The following is a 16,736-nucleotide window of genomic DNA, read 5'->3' as shown; positions in this document are numbered from 1 at the left end:
AATTGTGGTTGTTAATCGAGGGCCGCCTGTATTTTTAACAATTAATCCCAATACCGTTTGGGGCTTATAATAATAAAGATATGACTACTTCTAGTTTAGCAGCATTATCTAACTACAACAAAAGATACCTGCAACAAAAATTGGAGTTCACTTCTTTCTGATTTCCAATGTTCTGCATGACACCTAAACTCTTCTTCTGCCACTTTTATGATCTCTGACTCTATCACGTTCTTCTGCTCCTTCTGGCATTCCAAGGTCTCCTTGAGGTAGATACAGGTTAAAATTAAATTAGCCATAACCTACTGTAGGCTTGAGATACAGCTACAAATATACACATAGGGGAATTAATTGAAGCTATCAAACATTGTGCTGTAGATCCGTGTTATTCTCGTTTCCTAATTTTACCAGGGAGAGGAGGGAAAACATTTTATGCAAGACATTTTTTTCATTGACAAAGAGTTCACGGCGCTCTCAGTGAATCAGTCTGATGGATGCTACTTTACTCAGGTGTGGTAGTTGAAACTGCTTAGATTTAGGGAAAAATAATATATATATATATTGCTACACTAAAGGGAAAGCAAGACATCTGAAGAAAAACTGCCACTGTATCTGAACAAACCACACTTCCAATCATTCTGCTTGCAAATCAAAATCCTAAACTCTGTTTGAACTAGGTATGAAATTCTGCTTTAAGTAAATAATATACCGTAGGGACTGCAACATTGGTCACTATGAACATTATTGAATTCCAGGTCCTATCAAGCCTTTCCTGTAGAGCAGACATGTCAAACACAAGGCCCGGGGGCCAGATCCGGCCCGCGAAGTGGTTTCATGTGGCCCACGAAGCCATCCTGGAAACAGTGAGGGAATGGCCCCCACTGCCTTGGCCCTGGCCCAGAGACCCTCCTTCTGCCAGAGACCCTCAGATCTGTCCAACTCCTGCCCAGGCCCCCATAGGCACCCTTGATGTGAACGATGTAGAGCTGGCCATGCCCACCCAGTAGGCCATACGCACTCTAGCCACGCCCACCCAGTAGACCACACCCACCCTGGCCATACCCACCCGGCCCCCTAAGGGCAACCGCAATGCTGATGCGGCCCTCAATGAAATTGAGTTTGACACCCCTGCTGTAGAGAGAAGAGGTGGTGCTAATGGGAACTGCAGAGCAAGGAGTACTGAAAGCCTACACAATGCCCATCTCTGCTTTGTGGATCAGACTAATTTTTAACATGTGAATAGCTCTCACTCTTTTCTGTCTCTCAATTGGCGCTGCTGAATTCAGCTACAAATCACTACTTTTTCTTTCGTGAAACCAGGCTGCAAACATCTGCTAGCTATATTGGGTAAGAACATCCCCACCCAAAAGAACATCAACTTACACTCTTGGATGAGAGAAGGGAGTTACATTCCCCATCTTGAACATCTTGGAGGAAGCAAGGAATGGGGACTTAAAAGAGCCCCACACTCTAGACAGGGCATGCCCAACCTGGGCCATCGGCCACACGTGGCCCTGGAGAGCTAATAATGCCATCCCTCAATAATGCCACTGCAAACTTTTAACATTATGTGAGTTATATACATTAACTCTATTATATATTTTATATGTGGCCCAAGACAATTACTCTTCACTCAATGAGGTCCAAGCAAGACAAAAGGTTGGGCACCCATGCTCTAGACCAGTGGTTCCCAACCTGTGGTCCGTGGACCTCGGGGGCGGGGGGGTGCACGAAGGCTTGAAATTTTTTTACTATTTAAATCTTGTTACAACTTGGGGGTCCATGGCCACAAAAGTTACTTAAAGGGAGTCCGTGGTGAAGAAAAGATTGAGAACCACTGCTCTAGACTCTTCACGGGCCAAGAACCATTAAGACATTTTTCCTTCTCCTCAGGGAACACTGTCATGTCAAAGGGGAAAAAAATCAATCTCCCACTTAATCATTTAAATTTAAGCAGTTTGCTTATCTCTGTGCCTGAAAAATAAGACTTACAATATTTAGCCAGGAAGACAACCCTAAATTTAAAATATTTCCCCCACCCACCCATCCTGCAGAGCAAGACAAAAGCTCATCTCTCTCTCTCTCTCTATCACTATGTTTTAGAAAACATCAACTCACTTTAAAGGTAAACCCTTTGCCAAAAAACAACCATTTCTTCAGATAAATTCAGTCCCAGAGTGTTGCAATTACAAGCAAGTGCCTCAACTTTTTGTTTTTCTTTTCCTGCTGAATCCCTTTAGTTTGTGTCAAATCTTTTAAACTGCAAGATGTTTTTTAAAAGCCCAAGAAACTTTTTTGTAGAAAAACAGAGCAGAAAATACTGTTAAGAATATGTGTTTATGTTCTGAATCATAAAGTTTCGATTAAATACAGCAACAGCCATAGGAGTAGGTCAGAAAAAAGAATGGCAATCACAACTACCCCTTTGTACATACATGCTATGTTGATGCTTACCAGAGAAGAGGGGTCCCCAACCCTCGGTCCGTGGACAAGCATTGGTCTGCGGCATGCCAGAAATTGGTCCGCGCAAACAAGCAATGCCCCATCTGCGGGATGCAGGCAGTACATGAAACCACACCCCCTCCGGCCCGTGGAAAAAACTCTCTCCACTGAACCAGTCCCTGCTGCCCAAAAGGTTGGGGACCTCTGCAATAGAGCACTGTTTCTCAACCTTGACCACTTGAAGATGGGTGGACTCCAGCTCCTAGAATTCTTTGCTCTCTAAGCCCTGCCCCTTGTACATACATGCTATGTTGACACATACACCATAGAGCACTGTTTCTCCACCTTGACCACTGCAAGATGGGAGGACTTCTGGGAGCAGAAGTCCACCCATCTTCAAGTGGTCACGGTTGAGAAACACTGCCATAGAGTAGAGCGCTCCAATGATAACCATCATCAATCATGAACTTCCTGAAGACACCATAAATAAAGGTTTACCTTCAAAATATCATCCAATCTCATCCTTTCCTTCAAAAGGGTTTCGTATTCAGCGTGGCACGTACCAATAATCAACTCCTTTTCTGATAACTCATTGATAAACCTTCTCTGTTTTTCATCCCATTGACACTTATTGATGTGAAATGTTTTCTCCGCCTCATTCAATTTCTGCTGAAGAGCTCTGATGGTTTCTGTTGGAAAGAGACGCAAGGTGATTCTCAAATACAATTAAAATGTGAATTAAAGTAGCATAGGTCTTTCTCCCACCATCTCCGCGAGGGCGGAGGAGTCTCACCCCTTGCAATCCCGTGCCCTCAACAGAGACCTTCTGCGATGGCAGGCTGCAAACTAATGAAAGCTGGGTTTTTTTGGAGTACTTGTTGCTTTTTCTCCACATCGCGCCCTGGCCCCCTCAGCTCCTGGCCCCAGCCCCCTGGAAGGCTGCAAGAAGCTCCCATCACAGCTTCTCTTCTCTCTCCTGTTGTTTTCCTCCCCAATGTCACAGCATGTGGTTGCAAGGAGACACACCCCAGTGTGTGTGAAGCGCCTATTAGCTGGAGCCCAGCACTGAGCCCCAACAGCCGTGCAGAAGCACCAATCAGGTTGTAGCTGCTCTCGCAGATCCTGGGGCCTCTGCCAAGCCTTGACAGCCCTGCAGCTCCAGCTGTCCATCCCTCAAGGATTGTGCGGCGCTGCCACTGCTTCTGCTCATTCCTCTCCCCCACCCCACTACCACTTCTCTAGGACGGTTGCGTACACCTGCCAGGTGCCAAACCCCTGTGTTAGACTGTCCTGCAATGTCTTGTTAGGAACACAGTAAGACAGACAGAGACAGTGGTGGGATTCAGCCAGTTCGCACCAGTTCAGCAGAACCGGTAGCTATTTTTTTGTTTCCCCCGCCCAGAATGGACTTCCGGAAGTGGCATCCACGCAGAGAACTGGTTGTTCACATATTTGAATCCCACCACTGGACAGACACATATATATTGGGGCCAATCTACAGCCCTAACAAGAATCATGTAGCTTTTTTAACATAGTGTCATTAAACAACTGCAGGAATGCAGGAACAGACAATTAAATTTGCTTAACTGACAGCAGTTTATTATACTTGGAAAACAAATAATCCACTAGCTATCATTTAAAGTTGCTATTCAGCCAAGTATACAACATAATCACCATGTTAATATCTTTTTAATTAGGTAGTAATGAGCACCCAACAGAATGACAACAATTTCAAAATTATGTATCAGTTCTGGTAGAACTTTGGGACCAATATTTTCCCTTCATTATTTATATAGACACTGAGTCTCTTGTTATTAAAAACAAATGGGATTATTGAGATTTTTTTTAAGAAATTCAGAAATATTTCCAAATTAATAAGCAAGTAGAAATTGAAACTTGTATAACATAGGATGCTATGAAGCTACTTATAAATCTTACTCTATTAACATAAGCAAAAAAAATAGGAATGGAATGAAATGTTAGAATAACGACACATGAAAAACAATAATTCTGATGTAGTTAGTGCATTAAAGTATAAGAGATATTAATAATGGGTAATAAAATATTATTAAAAATATAAGGTTTATTAAATGTATATATTACAAAAGTCATTCTTATAAATTGTTTTTCTAAATTGTTAGCACCTGCTGTTAGAAAACAAAATAAAATTAAAAAATGAATGCATCACTGAAAATAAACTTTTTTAACCAAGCCAAAAATGTAGAAGTTACAAATGAAAATATTACATTTTAATTCAAAATATTCAGAATCCATTAAACTGACTATGAAAAATGTGGCAAATAGTTTAAAAACTAAATCTGAGAAATTAACTAATGATCTTAACCAGGGGTCTTCAAACTTGGCCCTTTTATGACTTGTGGACTTCAACTCCCAGAATTCCTCAGCCAGCTTTGCTGGCTGAGGAATTCTGGGAGTTGAAGTCCACAAGTCATAAAAGGGCCAAGTTTGAAGACCCCTGATCTTAACCAAACAATCAGTGACAGTAACAAAATGAGAAAGACCCAGGAGATTGTAAAATAACTAACTCCCCATTTACGCCAGGAAAACACTGTTACTGAATTATGTTCATAGGGAAAATGTTCAGAAATCTGTTAAATTATTTATTGTAAATATTCTAAATTTTACCTTGCAGCTGTTCTATTTGTTTGTTTGCTCCGCCCAATTTTTCTTCTGATGAATACCGTTCTATACCAACTTCTTTCCTTGCTACAGCTAATTCATACTCCAGGCTTTGTCGCACAGCTTCAGCCTTCTCAACTTCTGCTCGCAGTTTTGCAATCTGGCTTTCATAGTTGGATAGCTATATAAACGAAATCAATTTTTTTGAAGAAAAAAAAAGAAAAAAATTACAGGTAACTTTATTGACAAATTATTTTTTGAATACTCCCTTTATGCAATTATTTACACTTGGATGCCCTGAAACAAACTGGGTTGAAATATTTGTGAAAATCATTTTGATTTTCCTTTTTTTCCCCCCTTTCGTCTATTGTTTATATGCCGAAATGCCTTTACATGACTGTAAATTACCTAATCACATAATACTTGAAAATTAATACAGTCACCGTAAAACATTACAAATCCAGAAAAATCAAAACAAAACCATGAATGGTACTTTCCTTTTTCACCCTCAGGATTAAATCAATTGATGAATCTAGTCTAGAAAAAAAAAAAGCTGTTGAGCTCCAAGCTTTTGAATTTGAACAATAATGCATAGAAAGGACAGTCTTTCTGACGCCTTTAAAAGCAGAAGGGTTTTCCAATGATAAACAGTTTTAGTTTGTCATCTCCTGCTACAATAGCTCCAGATAAAAGGATATGTTGATATTTCACAGCGTTAAAAGCTTACATTGTCTTTTCCGCTTTCTGACCTTCTCTTCCAGAACAATTCTGTGCCATCAAAGCTAAGGATCTGCTGTGCTGTTTCATCAATTTCACTGATAGCTACTTTCAACATAAGGATGCAGCTCTTGCTGCATTCCTGCCACCACCAGCAACTTCACAATTCACTTTCACGTTCTGAAAATTAGAACTCTGCCTAAGTCTATTAAGTTACCACAAAGTTTGCATGAAATCCATCATACTTCCCCTCTCTTTTTATAAAAGGCTGACTGGTCTTAGTTTGAATCACCATTACACTAAGCTGCACGCAGCACTAAGTTTGATCTTTCATTCAGGATGACTGGAACTTTTTCATCTCAAATGCTCATTTCATTGGAAAGCTGTTTTGTTAGCTCATTTTAAGTGTCAAACCTTTCGCTTCTTAATTGTTGAAGTATTTGCTTCACTGCTGAATTAACAAGACTTATTACAGTAGCTCATGTGCAACAGAAGATGGGCTTTGCAAGTCAAGACTCTTTATTATTTTCATTTTCTGCTCTAAATCACTTTATGCAGGTAGTTCTTGCTTATTGTCTAGCCCAGGGGTAGGCAACCTTGGCTCTTTTATGACTCGTGGACTTCAACTCCCAGAATTCCTAAGCCAGCCATGCTGACGGGAAAGGGAGAGGTTTCTATGCTTAGCCATGCTGGCTCAGGAATTCTGGGAATTGAAGTCCACGAGTCATAAAAGAGCCAAGGTTGCCTAGCCCAGGTCTAGCCTATTAAGCGACTGTGCTGGAAAAGTAGGTTTACAACCAGTCCTTGAACTTATGATCATCCCCGGGTTACACGAACTCCATCTGAGATCTTCATAGCCGGATTCTGACAAGTAAAGTGAATTGGGAAGCCAGCAGTAACTTGAAAGTCATAGTAACGTGATGCTGCATTGAACAACTGCAAGTGATTCTCTTAACAGCCACAGAGGAATTGGCATCATGGTCATGTGAGGTTTCACTTAACAACCCCATTGCTTAGAAATGGAGTTGCTGGTCCAATTGCAGATGTTAAGTGAGAAATGGTAGAGGACAGGAAGGCCTGGAGGAACGCTGTCCATAGGGTCGCGATGGGTCGGACACGACTTCGCAACTAACAACAACAACAAGTGAGAACTACCTGAACTTACCAGCGAGGCCTACATTTTTGTTATATTGCATGAACACTTTCTAGTCATCACCGCCATGCAGTTCAGGGTGAAGTAACACTGGAAATTGCTTTCTTTAAAATATTCCACTTTTCAAAAATGGGGACCTTATCTTAGTACCCCAACTTTATAAGGACTACAGGAGATTATCCATTCGTATTTGTGAAGTGAGCTGAAGGTAAGTAGCTTTTTGAAGCCATTTTTTTCTGGGTGGTTGTTTTTGGTTTTTTTTAACATGGGGAAGATTAAAGGTAGGACTATATTTAAAACCTATATTTAAAACCGCCACAAAGCCTAGAAAACAAGCAAAAATCAAGCCATCAAAATTTAGGCATTTTGCTGATGAATTTCTGCAACATAATCTCAAAGGGTTGGAAGCTGCATGTGGCCTCCAGGCTATTCATCTACTGAGGAGAAATGCATTATCTCCAGCTTCCTTCCAAGTCCAACAGGAATTATATTACAAGCAAGATGCAAATTACAGCAGGAATCTCACTGAGTACATAATTAACTCCATGAGCCCTAGGGAACTTTTGACTCATATTTCTTAAACAACAATCCCCACATTCAAGCTTCGGATGTAAAAGCTAAATAACCATATGTTTATTAAGATCAACATCTTAAACAGTTCATACTGATTAAAACATTTTGGGCAGTGTTGGGCTTCAGGGTTTAGTGATTATGGTCTAGATAACAGATTGACTGACATTTGCTAGCAACTATGGAGGGTGTCTATAGAGTTCCCAATGAAACATCAGGAAATCTGTTTTCTAGACTACAATCACCAAACCCTGAAGCATAACACTGCCCAGCAGATATGGGTCATGAAAGCCTACACCAGTATATAATGCTTTTTTTCTTTTTAATAGCCTAAGTCATCTAAACCTCAGAGTGTTAAGAAACTCTAGTCAACACTGTATAAATACCACTGTATCAAAATAACATAATGCATTGTGTAATACTGTATAATAAAACAAAATTTATTAATAACATTTTATTAATAAAAATCAATCAAAAATGCTACGATAGAAACTAATTATTGACAGGGACTCCAAAGTGGAAAGCAAATTATGTATAACAATAAAAAAAATGCAAGCACATCTAAATTAGAAGACCCCACTAAGGTAGATGATTGAGTTCTTTTAATCACCTACATCCTATCATATATTTTTTAAAACATAAATGAAGTTCTTTTCCCAGGAGAATTATACCCGTATTCTGGTTTCTCATTTTACAAAAAAGAGGTGGGGGGAAAAAAAATCCAAGGAAAAAAAAAAGAGAAACATTTGGAAGAATCTTAAATATGACTTTCCATGTTGTGACTATGACTTAGAAGTGCTTTGGATCTCAGGAAGCACAGTGCCTATTGTATTCATTAAAGCAGCTCCCTCTTTTAGGCTTTCATGTAAGCCTGCAAAAAGGGGGGGGGGACAAAAAAGCTGCAGCTACTTTAAGAGATGCTGGTGTAGTTCTTCACAGACACATCAGAAAGGTGGCAAATTGGAGGAAAAGGTCATCGTTCAACAGGAGTACTTTATATAAGAATGTTGCGCGCACACACGCACACACACACACACACAGCCCAACAGCAATGAATTTGTTACCTCTGTATTATGTTTAGCAGTTATGTCAAGTTTCTCTTTCTTAGCTTGATGGAGTTTTCTTCTCAGATCTTCCTTCGTTTCCACATCAGCTTCACTATGATTGTGGAGAAATGTCTTTGCAAAGTTCCTGTTTAAAAATGCAAGGACTTTTCACTACCAATGATCTCAGTCATACCAGCAATGAATTTTCAAATAATCAAGGCAGCAAGCTTGCATTTCTCACTCAGAACTAAATCCCATTCAATTTATAAGATGCGTTTCCAAGGTAATATATACTCTGGAGCTCTGGCTATTAATGGAACTGTTTTGCTCCCTATTCACAACCACTGCATCCTAGAATGTATCTGAAGCTACCTACCTCTGCGAGTGCAGATCACCGAAAGACATTTTAAAGATTATCAGCTTTTTGTATTTAATTCTAACTGCACCGCTTTAAAAATTCTGCTTTATATGTTATATTTCTAAAGGGATTATGAGTCATGCCAAAAAATGAAGGCAGGGTAGAAACAAATTAAATAGAAGAGATGCCACCCATGATAAAAGTCAATCTCTTTCAAACCTTACATCTCTTCCTTTCTCTCTTGCTTAAATAAAAACAAAAATAACATTTATTTTGTTCAGCCAGCATTTTTCAAACTCTACTTAGAAAAATATGGCAGCATCGATCATTAATAATGCAGCTTAAATAATTTTGTAGATGGGGAAAGTCCAGGAGTGGCTTCTCATGATAATTACAACAGAATAAAATTCTTCCTGTGCATAGCTTTTAAAATATGGATGTTTTGCAACTTACCAGCTGCCATATATTCAGTTAATGAGAAACAGAGAGAGCTGTTGACTTGTTTCCTTGATGTCAAGGGAAAATAAATTTACCCTGATGAACCCAGCTCAACTCTAATTACTATTATTTCATTATTACTAGAAGATGCATGCATACAACTCTTTTAATGTTATCCTTTTAGGCACCAAAATATAAACTACCTGGCATTATAATTCTTAACTCATAAACCTTACTCAGCTTTTCAAATAAAAGGGAAAGGTTCATGAAAAAAAGCTAAATCTTATATCTAAGTTACTAAGGTAACTATGGCAACCACCTCACATAAAAGGACTTTTTTTTTCTTGCACTGACGGTGAGGAAGTGTGATAAAATATGTTTTTTTTAAATATAATATACCATAAATGGAAAATTAAGCAACTTTTTAAAATACTGCATCTGCTTTTCGTATAATATGAGAAGTGACCGGCAGAACAATTCAGGGATAAAATATGATGTTATAGATATGACATAACATGATGGTAAGCAGGAAAAGAAAAATATAAACATGGTAAGACAAGAGGAAAAGCCAGCTGCCTCCCTTAAAAAAAATAATTGTCAGCAGGCAATATAAAAGTTTTTTTAAAAAAGCTTTCATGAAAAATCAAATCTTGAAGAGAAAATGGAAACAACTTGTGATGGGGACCAAATACACTTCTCTGACTAATTTAAGTCTCACTGCTCAAATCGTCCTGTTTATCAGAAAGGAAGCTGCAATTTTACCCATTAGTTGCATTTTATTTGATAAGTAAAATACAAAATTTAGAAAATAAGTTATCTTTTTGTCAGTGATGTTTTACTACCAAAACTGGATTGAAGAACCATGAAAACTGCATGTATGTGTGTATATAGCATGTGCATATGCATGTATGTATGTATGCATGTTTGTGTGTGTGTGTGTGTATCTGTACAAGTAATTCTCAACTTACGACCACAATTGAGCCCAAAATTTCAGTTGCTAAGTGAGACAGTTAAGTGAGTTTTGCCCTATTTTACAACCTTTTTGCCACAGCTGTTAAGTTAAGAACATGGTTGTTAAGTGAATCAATGGCTTCCCCATTGACTCTGATTGTCACAGTCACAAAAAGTGATCACATGACCCCGGGGACACTGCAACCATCATAAACATGAGCCAGTTGCCAGGCATCTGAATTTTGATCATATGACCAAGGGGATGCTGCAAAGGGTTACAAGTGTGAAAAACAGTCATAAGTCACTTATTTCAGTGCCGTTGTAACTTGGAATGGTCACTAAATGAACTGTTGTAACTCAAGGACTACTTGTATTTTGCTATTCTTAATTAAAGGAATTGCAGGAATGCTTTATCAAGGGATGGTGTCTTAGATATCTTTATAGCACAATGCTATATTTGCTATGTATTTCCAAACAAAATCTAAACTTACTAATGATTTTGTGATGTAGGTGTAGGGAGTTATTTTTAAAACCAACTAGAGTAAGCTAACACAATCCTACAGAAAGCTGAATTTTCACTAAGGTACCAGCATTATTGGATGGGTTAACTATTTGGTAGCACACAACTATTGTAACACTAGTGTAGACATGTCAAACTTGCGATGTCATGTGACATCACGCAACGTATCGGAGCTTTTTCCCCATTGTCGGCAATGGGGTGGGCGCGGTTTCCTGGTGATGCGTCCGGCCCGCAGGCTGGCAGTTTGACACCCCTGCACAAGTGCAAACTGTGAAATCTCAAATTATGAAGTATTAACAGTATGGTTTGTACATTCTAAATTGCTATCTGGTGCTAAACATTTTTTCCAAATATATATTTCCTGCAGTTAGCATTCTGTTTTCAGAACTAGCAAATGGCAGAAACTGCATGGTCAAGAGTATTCAGAGAATAGAAATTGTCATAACTTTATTTTTGTTAATTATAGGAAATAAACTCACCGTTTCATTTCAGACACTGAGTAATTCACTTGAGAATCCATTACAACTAATTTTCTGCTTTTTGTTTTCTGAACAAACAATGCTATTTTCATATGTAATATGTTTGCACCACAAGATTTCAGATATCACTTGTTTTCCCACTTCTTGAAATCACATTAAAACCTACAATACACAGATTTAAATAAACATCTCAGTCACCCAGTTTTTGCAGTAATGTAATTATTTGGATTTAATCACAAATTGAAGAATTCTTTATTATTAAAGTATTCAATTATCATTGCCCAATAGTTTACTGAAGAAAAAATTCAAAGAGTCTCAAGACAAACTTTAACTTTATCATTATTTCTAGTTCCTCCATCTGCATATTACAAAAATCTATTACAGGCTTAAGAAGTAGCTTAAGAAATAATAAATAGGCTTAAGAAAAAACATAAATCTTGTCAGATATCCAAAAATAATGGACATTTGGGATGCACTTAGAAGTGCCATCTTGAATAGCAGGCTGCGTTTCTAAATTTCTCAGTTTGCCACTACAAACAATAAATTAGCCAATGTGTCTGGAGAAATTAAAATGTTGAACCAAGACTGTACAAATCATCCTTAAAAACAGGAACTCGCTCTCTCTCAGACCTACCTACCAGAAGGTCATTGTTGTAGGGATAAAATGGAGATTCTTGTGCAAGCTACTTTGAGGCCTGAAGAAAACATGAGATATACATTTAGGAAATAAAATAAATATGCTAGTCCCATTGTTCGGTTCAAAAAAGCAACAAAAGAAATTGATAGTGGGAGCATAATTGGCATTTACCTTCAATGAGTGGCTACCAATTCACTGGTTAAAAAGTAATGCCTTTCCCAATTTTTCAGTAATAGTACAACAGAGGTGGAAGGGACTTTGGAGGTTTTCCAGTGGAACTCCCTGCTCAGGCAGGGAAACTTATGTATATCATTCTGGATAAATAGCGCTCTAATCTCTTCTTAAAAACTTCCAGTGATGGAGCCATCATGTCCTCCAGCTGTATAGCTCCCATTACCCCTGTCTGTCTTCTGATTGGAGATTTTGAGAAGGTCAGTACCTCTAAAGGACTCCAATTTTGGCCCCAATTGTTCAAATTTTTTTGTGGTAAACTGGGATCCAGTTGTGTATATCTCTAGATTGTTTAGCAGATAAATCAGCAAAACAACTCCCTTAATAAACATTAATGAACACACTGTTAGAGACTTTTCACTTGGAGAAAAGCAAATCCACCAAACCAACTCATTCTATGTTTCACCTAAATAACTGATTACGGTTAAGCCAGCTGTAGTTCTAGAAATTTGTGGCAAGGCATTTACTTGGACTTATGGTTGCTACCATAATTTACTCAAAGCAAAGACCCCAAACTATATCCAAATAAAAGTCTTCTGGATCATACAGGCTGTCTGGTTCTTGTCAATAAAAGGCAAGGCTCCTAAACGTTTTGCCCTCACACTTCCCTTTAATGTAATCTTGATATTTATGCCTCCCCTAAAAATCCAAATATCAAAATGAACAGAAATGATTAAAACGATAACATAAAACTTTGCGAAAGGTGGACTTTTTTTGTAACCACATACAACTAAAGGATTCTTCACACCTCCACAATTCTCTCTGGATCTTCTCAAGGGAGGTATATAACTCACAGTTTGGGAGCCCTGGTATAAGGTATGTGAGTAAAGAAGTACAAGATGGTCTTGAAGAAGGTATATTAACAACTGCTGTGTAAACATCAGCTTACCCTTGAAAGGGTATGAGAAACTCAAAATTGCTCCACCTTGATATGGGGGAGGGGACAGAGATAGAATATGTCAAATTTTCAAGACTCAGTTATTACATAATGCAACAATAAAGCGGCATTTCTGGGATTTGGGGGATGTCCGTTTCCTGACCCAGCCTACCTCAAAGGGCTGACAGGGTGGAACTGTGATACAACCCATCTCCCCATGTCTGCTAAATAGACGGATGGATGCCAAAATCATACCCAGTTAAAGAGCCACATTGTTCCTTTTTGCTATCAGGCTGCTCTCAGCTTCATTCCTGGGCTTAAGTTGCTTAGCAACAGATCTTATTTATCTTATTTTTAAATGGTTGAAACAAATCGGAACCATCTTGAATCAACTGGTATGGAGTTAAGATTTTATATCATCTACCAGGAAAGCACATCTGAAAGGGAGGCAAAAGGTGTCATTTGTACACTGTCGAGTTTCCATCGTTTATATAGAGCAAGTTTACATCGGGCAGGACTTGAGATAACTCGAAATAACTTCCTCACACCTAAGACCCTAACCCCATAGTTTCAGAAAAACTACAAAGGGTTCAACAAGTGGCAGATTTCTTACTACACCGTCTCAGGGCTAGGAAAGGCTCCACGTGTGAATTTGTATTGCTTTCATCCTGCTTCCTATCCAACGAATACTCCTCCTCACGTTTGCCGGCTTTACCGCTGCTTGTAATCCGTTTCACACGGATCAATCCGGATTGACCTAGGGAGGTCTGAAAAACGTCATAGCTCTATCTGTCTCTCTCCAGCCCAAAGCAAAGCATTGCTTCTCCTCCTCTTGGTTTCCAACTCTTCCCTCCTACGGTAACGCCACGGTCGAAATCTGCCAGTCTCCCACCTTCGTACCTGTCTGCCGCGCCTCTATTTGAAAGCAGCAATCATGAGATCACCAAACTATCGGATATGAACAATCTGCAAGGCATCGGGCTTTTTCTGAGCGGGCTTTAGGACCCAGAGAGTAACGGGAAAGCCCGGACAGTCATGTTAGCTTCAGACGGACTTTACAACGGCTATTTCCGGTTCGAGAGCAACTACTAGCGGTTCGCTCAACGACTTCGTGTCGTCTTCCGGTCTCAGACTACCCATTTGGAAGAATGTGAAATTGTGACGTAACGCGTTCTAAACGGGAGGATTGTTCGCCCGCCCTCTGTTTGCTTCAATCCGCTAAACAGAGCATGCGCTGAAGGAGTCTATTGTAATGTAAACAGTTTGCTCCCGCTCTGTTTGCCGCTTTTAAGAAATTATAGGTGCTGTTAACATGTTGACACTAATAATGGATGGGGAGGAAAATAGATATGTGAATTGTCTCTGCAGTCTTAGGCGCTTTAGTACTATGCACGGGTACTAAAAGGTTAGCTTCTTGGATTCAGTGGAATTTATTTCCAAAGTTTTATATATTGCATCTTATTACATTGCAATTGTAATACTCAAAATAAAAAAAAATCTTTTATGTTACTTTTTGAAATATATATATATACTGTAACTCCACACAGCAATCTTGCTGAGGGCCATTTGATTAGGATGGTATATAAAGTGAATTTCGTTCACTGAATTCAAGTATCATCATAAATTGTTACATTTCAAGAGTATGTTGCAGATACTCCAGATGAAACATTATCTATGGTTTATTCTCTCTTCTGGTCTTACACCACAAAATACTGCTAGCTAGCTTAATCTGCTACTGTGTATGAACTTTGATGCTGATCTGGTGATACCACCCCAGACAAACAGTCTTGGGCTCCTAGACTCACTACCCCTCAAAGGCTATTGCTAAGCACCTTGATTTGTGCTTAGATTGTAAGCCGCCCGAGTCTTCGGAGAAGGGCGGGATATAAATGGGATTAAAATAAAAATAAATAAAGAGCAGGTGGCAGTTGTGGCTGAGGGAGCATTGCACAATTTCATCTTGTGCATCAGTTGTACTCCTACCTTGATCAGGAGGTTCCAATCACAGTCCCTCAGGCCCTAATCATCTCCAGACTGGACTACTGTAATGCGCTTTGCATGGGCTGCCCTTGAAGAGCATCCAGAAGCTTCAACTGGTGCAGAATGCAGAGGCGCAGGCCGTTATGTGTGGTTCTTGAAGAGCAATACAACACCTCTGCTTCACGAGCTGTGTTGGTTCCAGTTTGTTTTGGTCCAATTCTAGGTGCTGCCTTTCCCCAGTTACATCAGCCCATCCCATTAGCTCTGGTAGAGAAGGCGTGTTATGGGTTCCATAGTCCAGGGACTTGTATTTGGTGGGTTTCGGGAGGCAAGCCTTCTCTGTCATGGCACCCACCTTACACAACATTCTCCTCATTCCCCACAAAGTTAGGCAATCTTCAACCCTGCAACCCTTTAGAAAGTCCCTCAAGAAATTCAGCTTTCTACTACAGTACTTCTGCATAGTGATTACAATCCAATTTGCAGATGTTTAGACAATTTTAGAATAAACAAATGATTATATTTAAACAGCCAGTCATCTCTAAGTTGGGTTACTTACTTTCATGCATTCATAAAGAAGTCCTTGACTCAGAGCAGCTATTGTATATACCTGGAATATATTTCCATTAATTGTTCAAGGCAATTCTATCTGTAGAAGAACATGATACTGTACTCTACAACCTGAAGAACTTTACATTTTGTGGAATTACTTATCAGTTTGACTTAAGAAAGCATAAGGTGAAGGTTAACTTTGGCCAAAGTGTGATATCCTTGAGGGGCATTTGGCCTCATTGGAAGATCTAATCCATTTGTGCTGTTTATCAAATGAATGTTTGTTTCAGCTGTAGCCTATTGTTAGTTTTTAAGCAAACACAGTAGTCATTACAATAAGGATTTTAAGTGCATTTTTGTACAAAGAGAGAAATCATTGCTGCTGAAATATCATTGTTTGAGGAGCAAGATGACTGCAATATAGTCTAATCCTGGGAGCTGTTTCCCTTACAACAGGAACACTTATCATTTTTAAAAGAATAGTATCAATAGTTTCAGAGGGGTTTTTTGCACCAAAAGTAATTTAGCTCAAATTAGTTTTCCCCTGTGGGGAGAAAACATTAGCAAAACTGTAAAACAGCATGTGAATACTATTATACCTGTTTTCCTTTGAATCTGCATTTGAACTAACCTAGGAGAAAGATAGTTTGCTTTTATTATTCAAAACTAAGCACACAGAGATTAAGCTGCTCCAGTTTTCCCCCTAAAAAGAATCATAATAGTACAGAGCAGTGAAGCCAGCAAATAATGTGAAACAGCTTTAATCTGTTTATATTGCTAAAATCATTCCTGAAAAACATAAGTTCAAAACTGCTCTAACTGTATAGGTTTTTTCTGTATCCAATCTGGATATCTAGACACTCAGGTAGTTGAAGGCACTATTTTTGGTTTTTGAATTATGTATTTCTTATGTTTGTATTCCATATCGTGCTTTATGGGTGGATGGATTACTGTAATGTACTCTACCTGGACCTGTCTTTGAAGAGCATCTAGAAGCTTCAGCTAGTGCAAAATGCAACCGCACAGACGGTTATGTGCACACCTAGATCACCACGTATTATACCTCTGCTCTGCTTCAAGCTGCTGCTATCTATAAAGCCCTACTTGACATGAGACTGGGTTATTTGTGGAACCACCTCATCCCAATT

At 39.0% G+C, this 16,736-nt stretch overlaps 1 protein-coding gene across 1 annotated transcript in view; it reads right to left on the bottom strand.

Annotated features, from left to right (window-relative positions):
* Positions 1 to 14,099, bottom strand: part of CCDC171 (coiled-coil domain containing 171) — a 203,669-nt gene extending 189,570 nt beyond the window's left edge. Inside the window, exons 1-7 of the mRNA XM_081319831.1 lie at positions 13,957 to 14,099; positions 11,950 to 12,006; positions 11,312 to 11,473; positions 8,584 to 8,710; positions 5,086 to 5,260; positions 2,938 to 3,128; positions 129 to 260 (exon numbers count right to left, since the gene is read on the bottom strand). Of these exons, the coding sequence (XP_081175957.1) occupies positions 129 to 260; positions 2,938 to 3,128; positions 5,086 to 5,260; positions 8,584 to 8,710; positions 11,312 to 11,403 (717 nt within the window). The 5' untranslated portion in view covers positions 11,404 to 11,473; positions 11,950 to 12,006; positions 13,957 to 14,099. The remainder of the gene's footprint in view (positions 1 to 128; positions 261 to 2,937; positions 3,129 to 5,085; positions 5,261 to 8,583; positions 8,711 to 11,311; positions 11,474 to 11,949; positions 12,007 to 13,956) is intronic.
* Between the last annotated feature and the right edge of the window lie 2,637 nt (positions 14,100 to 16,736).

The sequence above is a fragment of the Vipera berus genome (assembly GCF_964194415.1).
Source record: "Vipera berus genome assembly, chromosome: 2".
In the NCBI taxonomy this organism is placed as follows: Eukaryota; Metazoa; Chordata; class Lepidosauria; order Squamata; family Viperidae; genus Vipera; species Vipera berus.
Note: the sequence above shows the minus strand (reverse complement) of the source record. Positions and strands in the feature narration are given on the sequence as shown.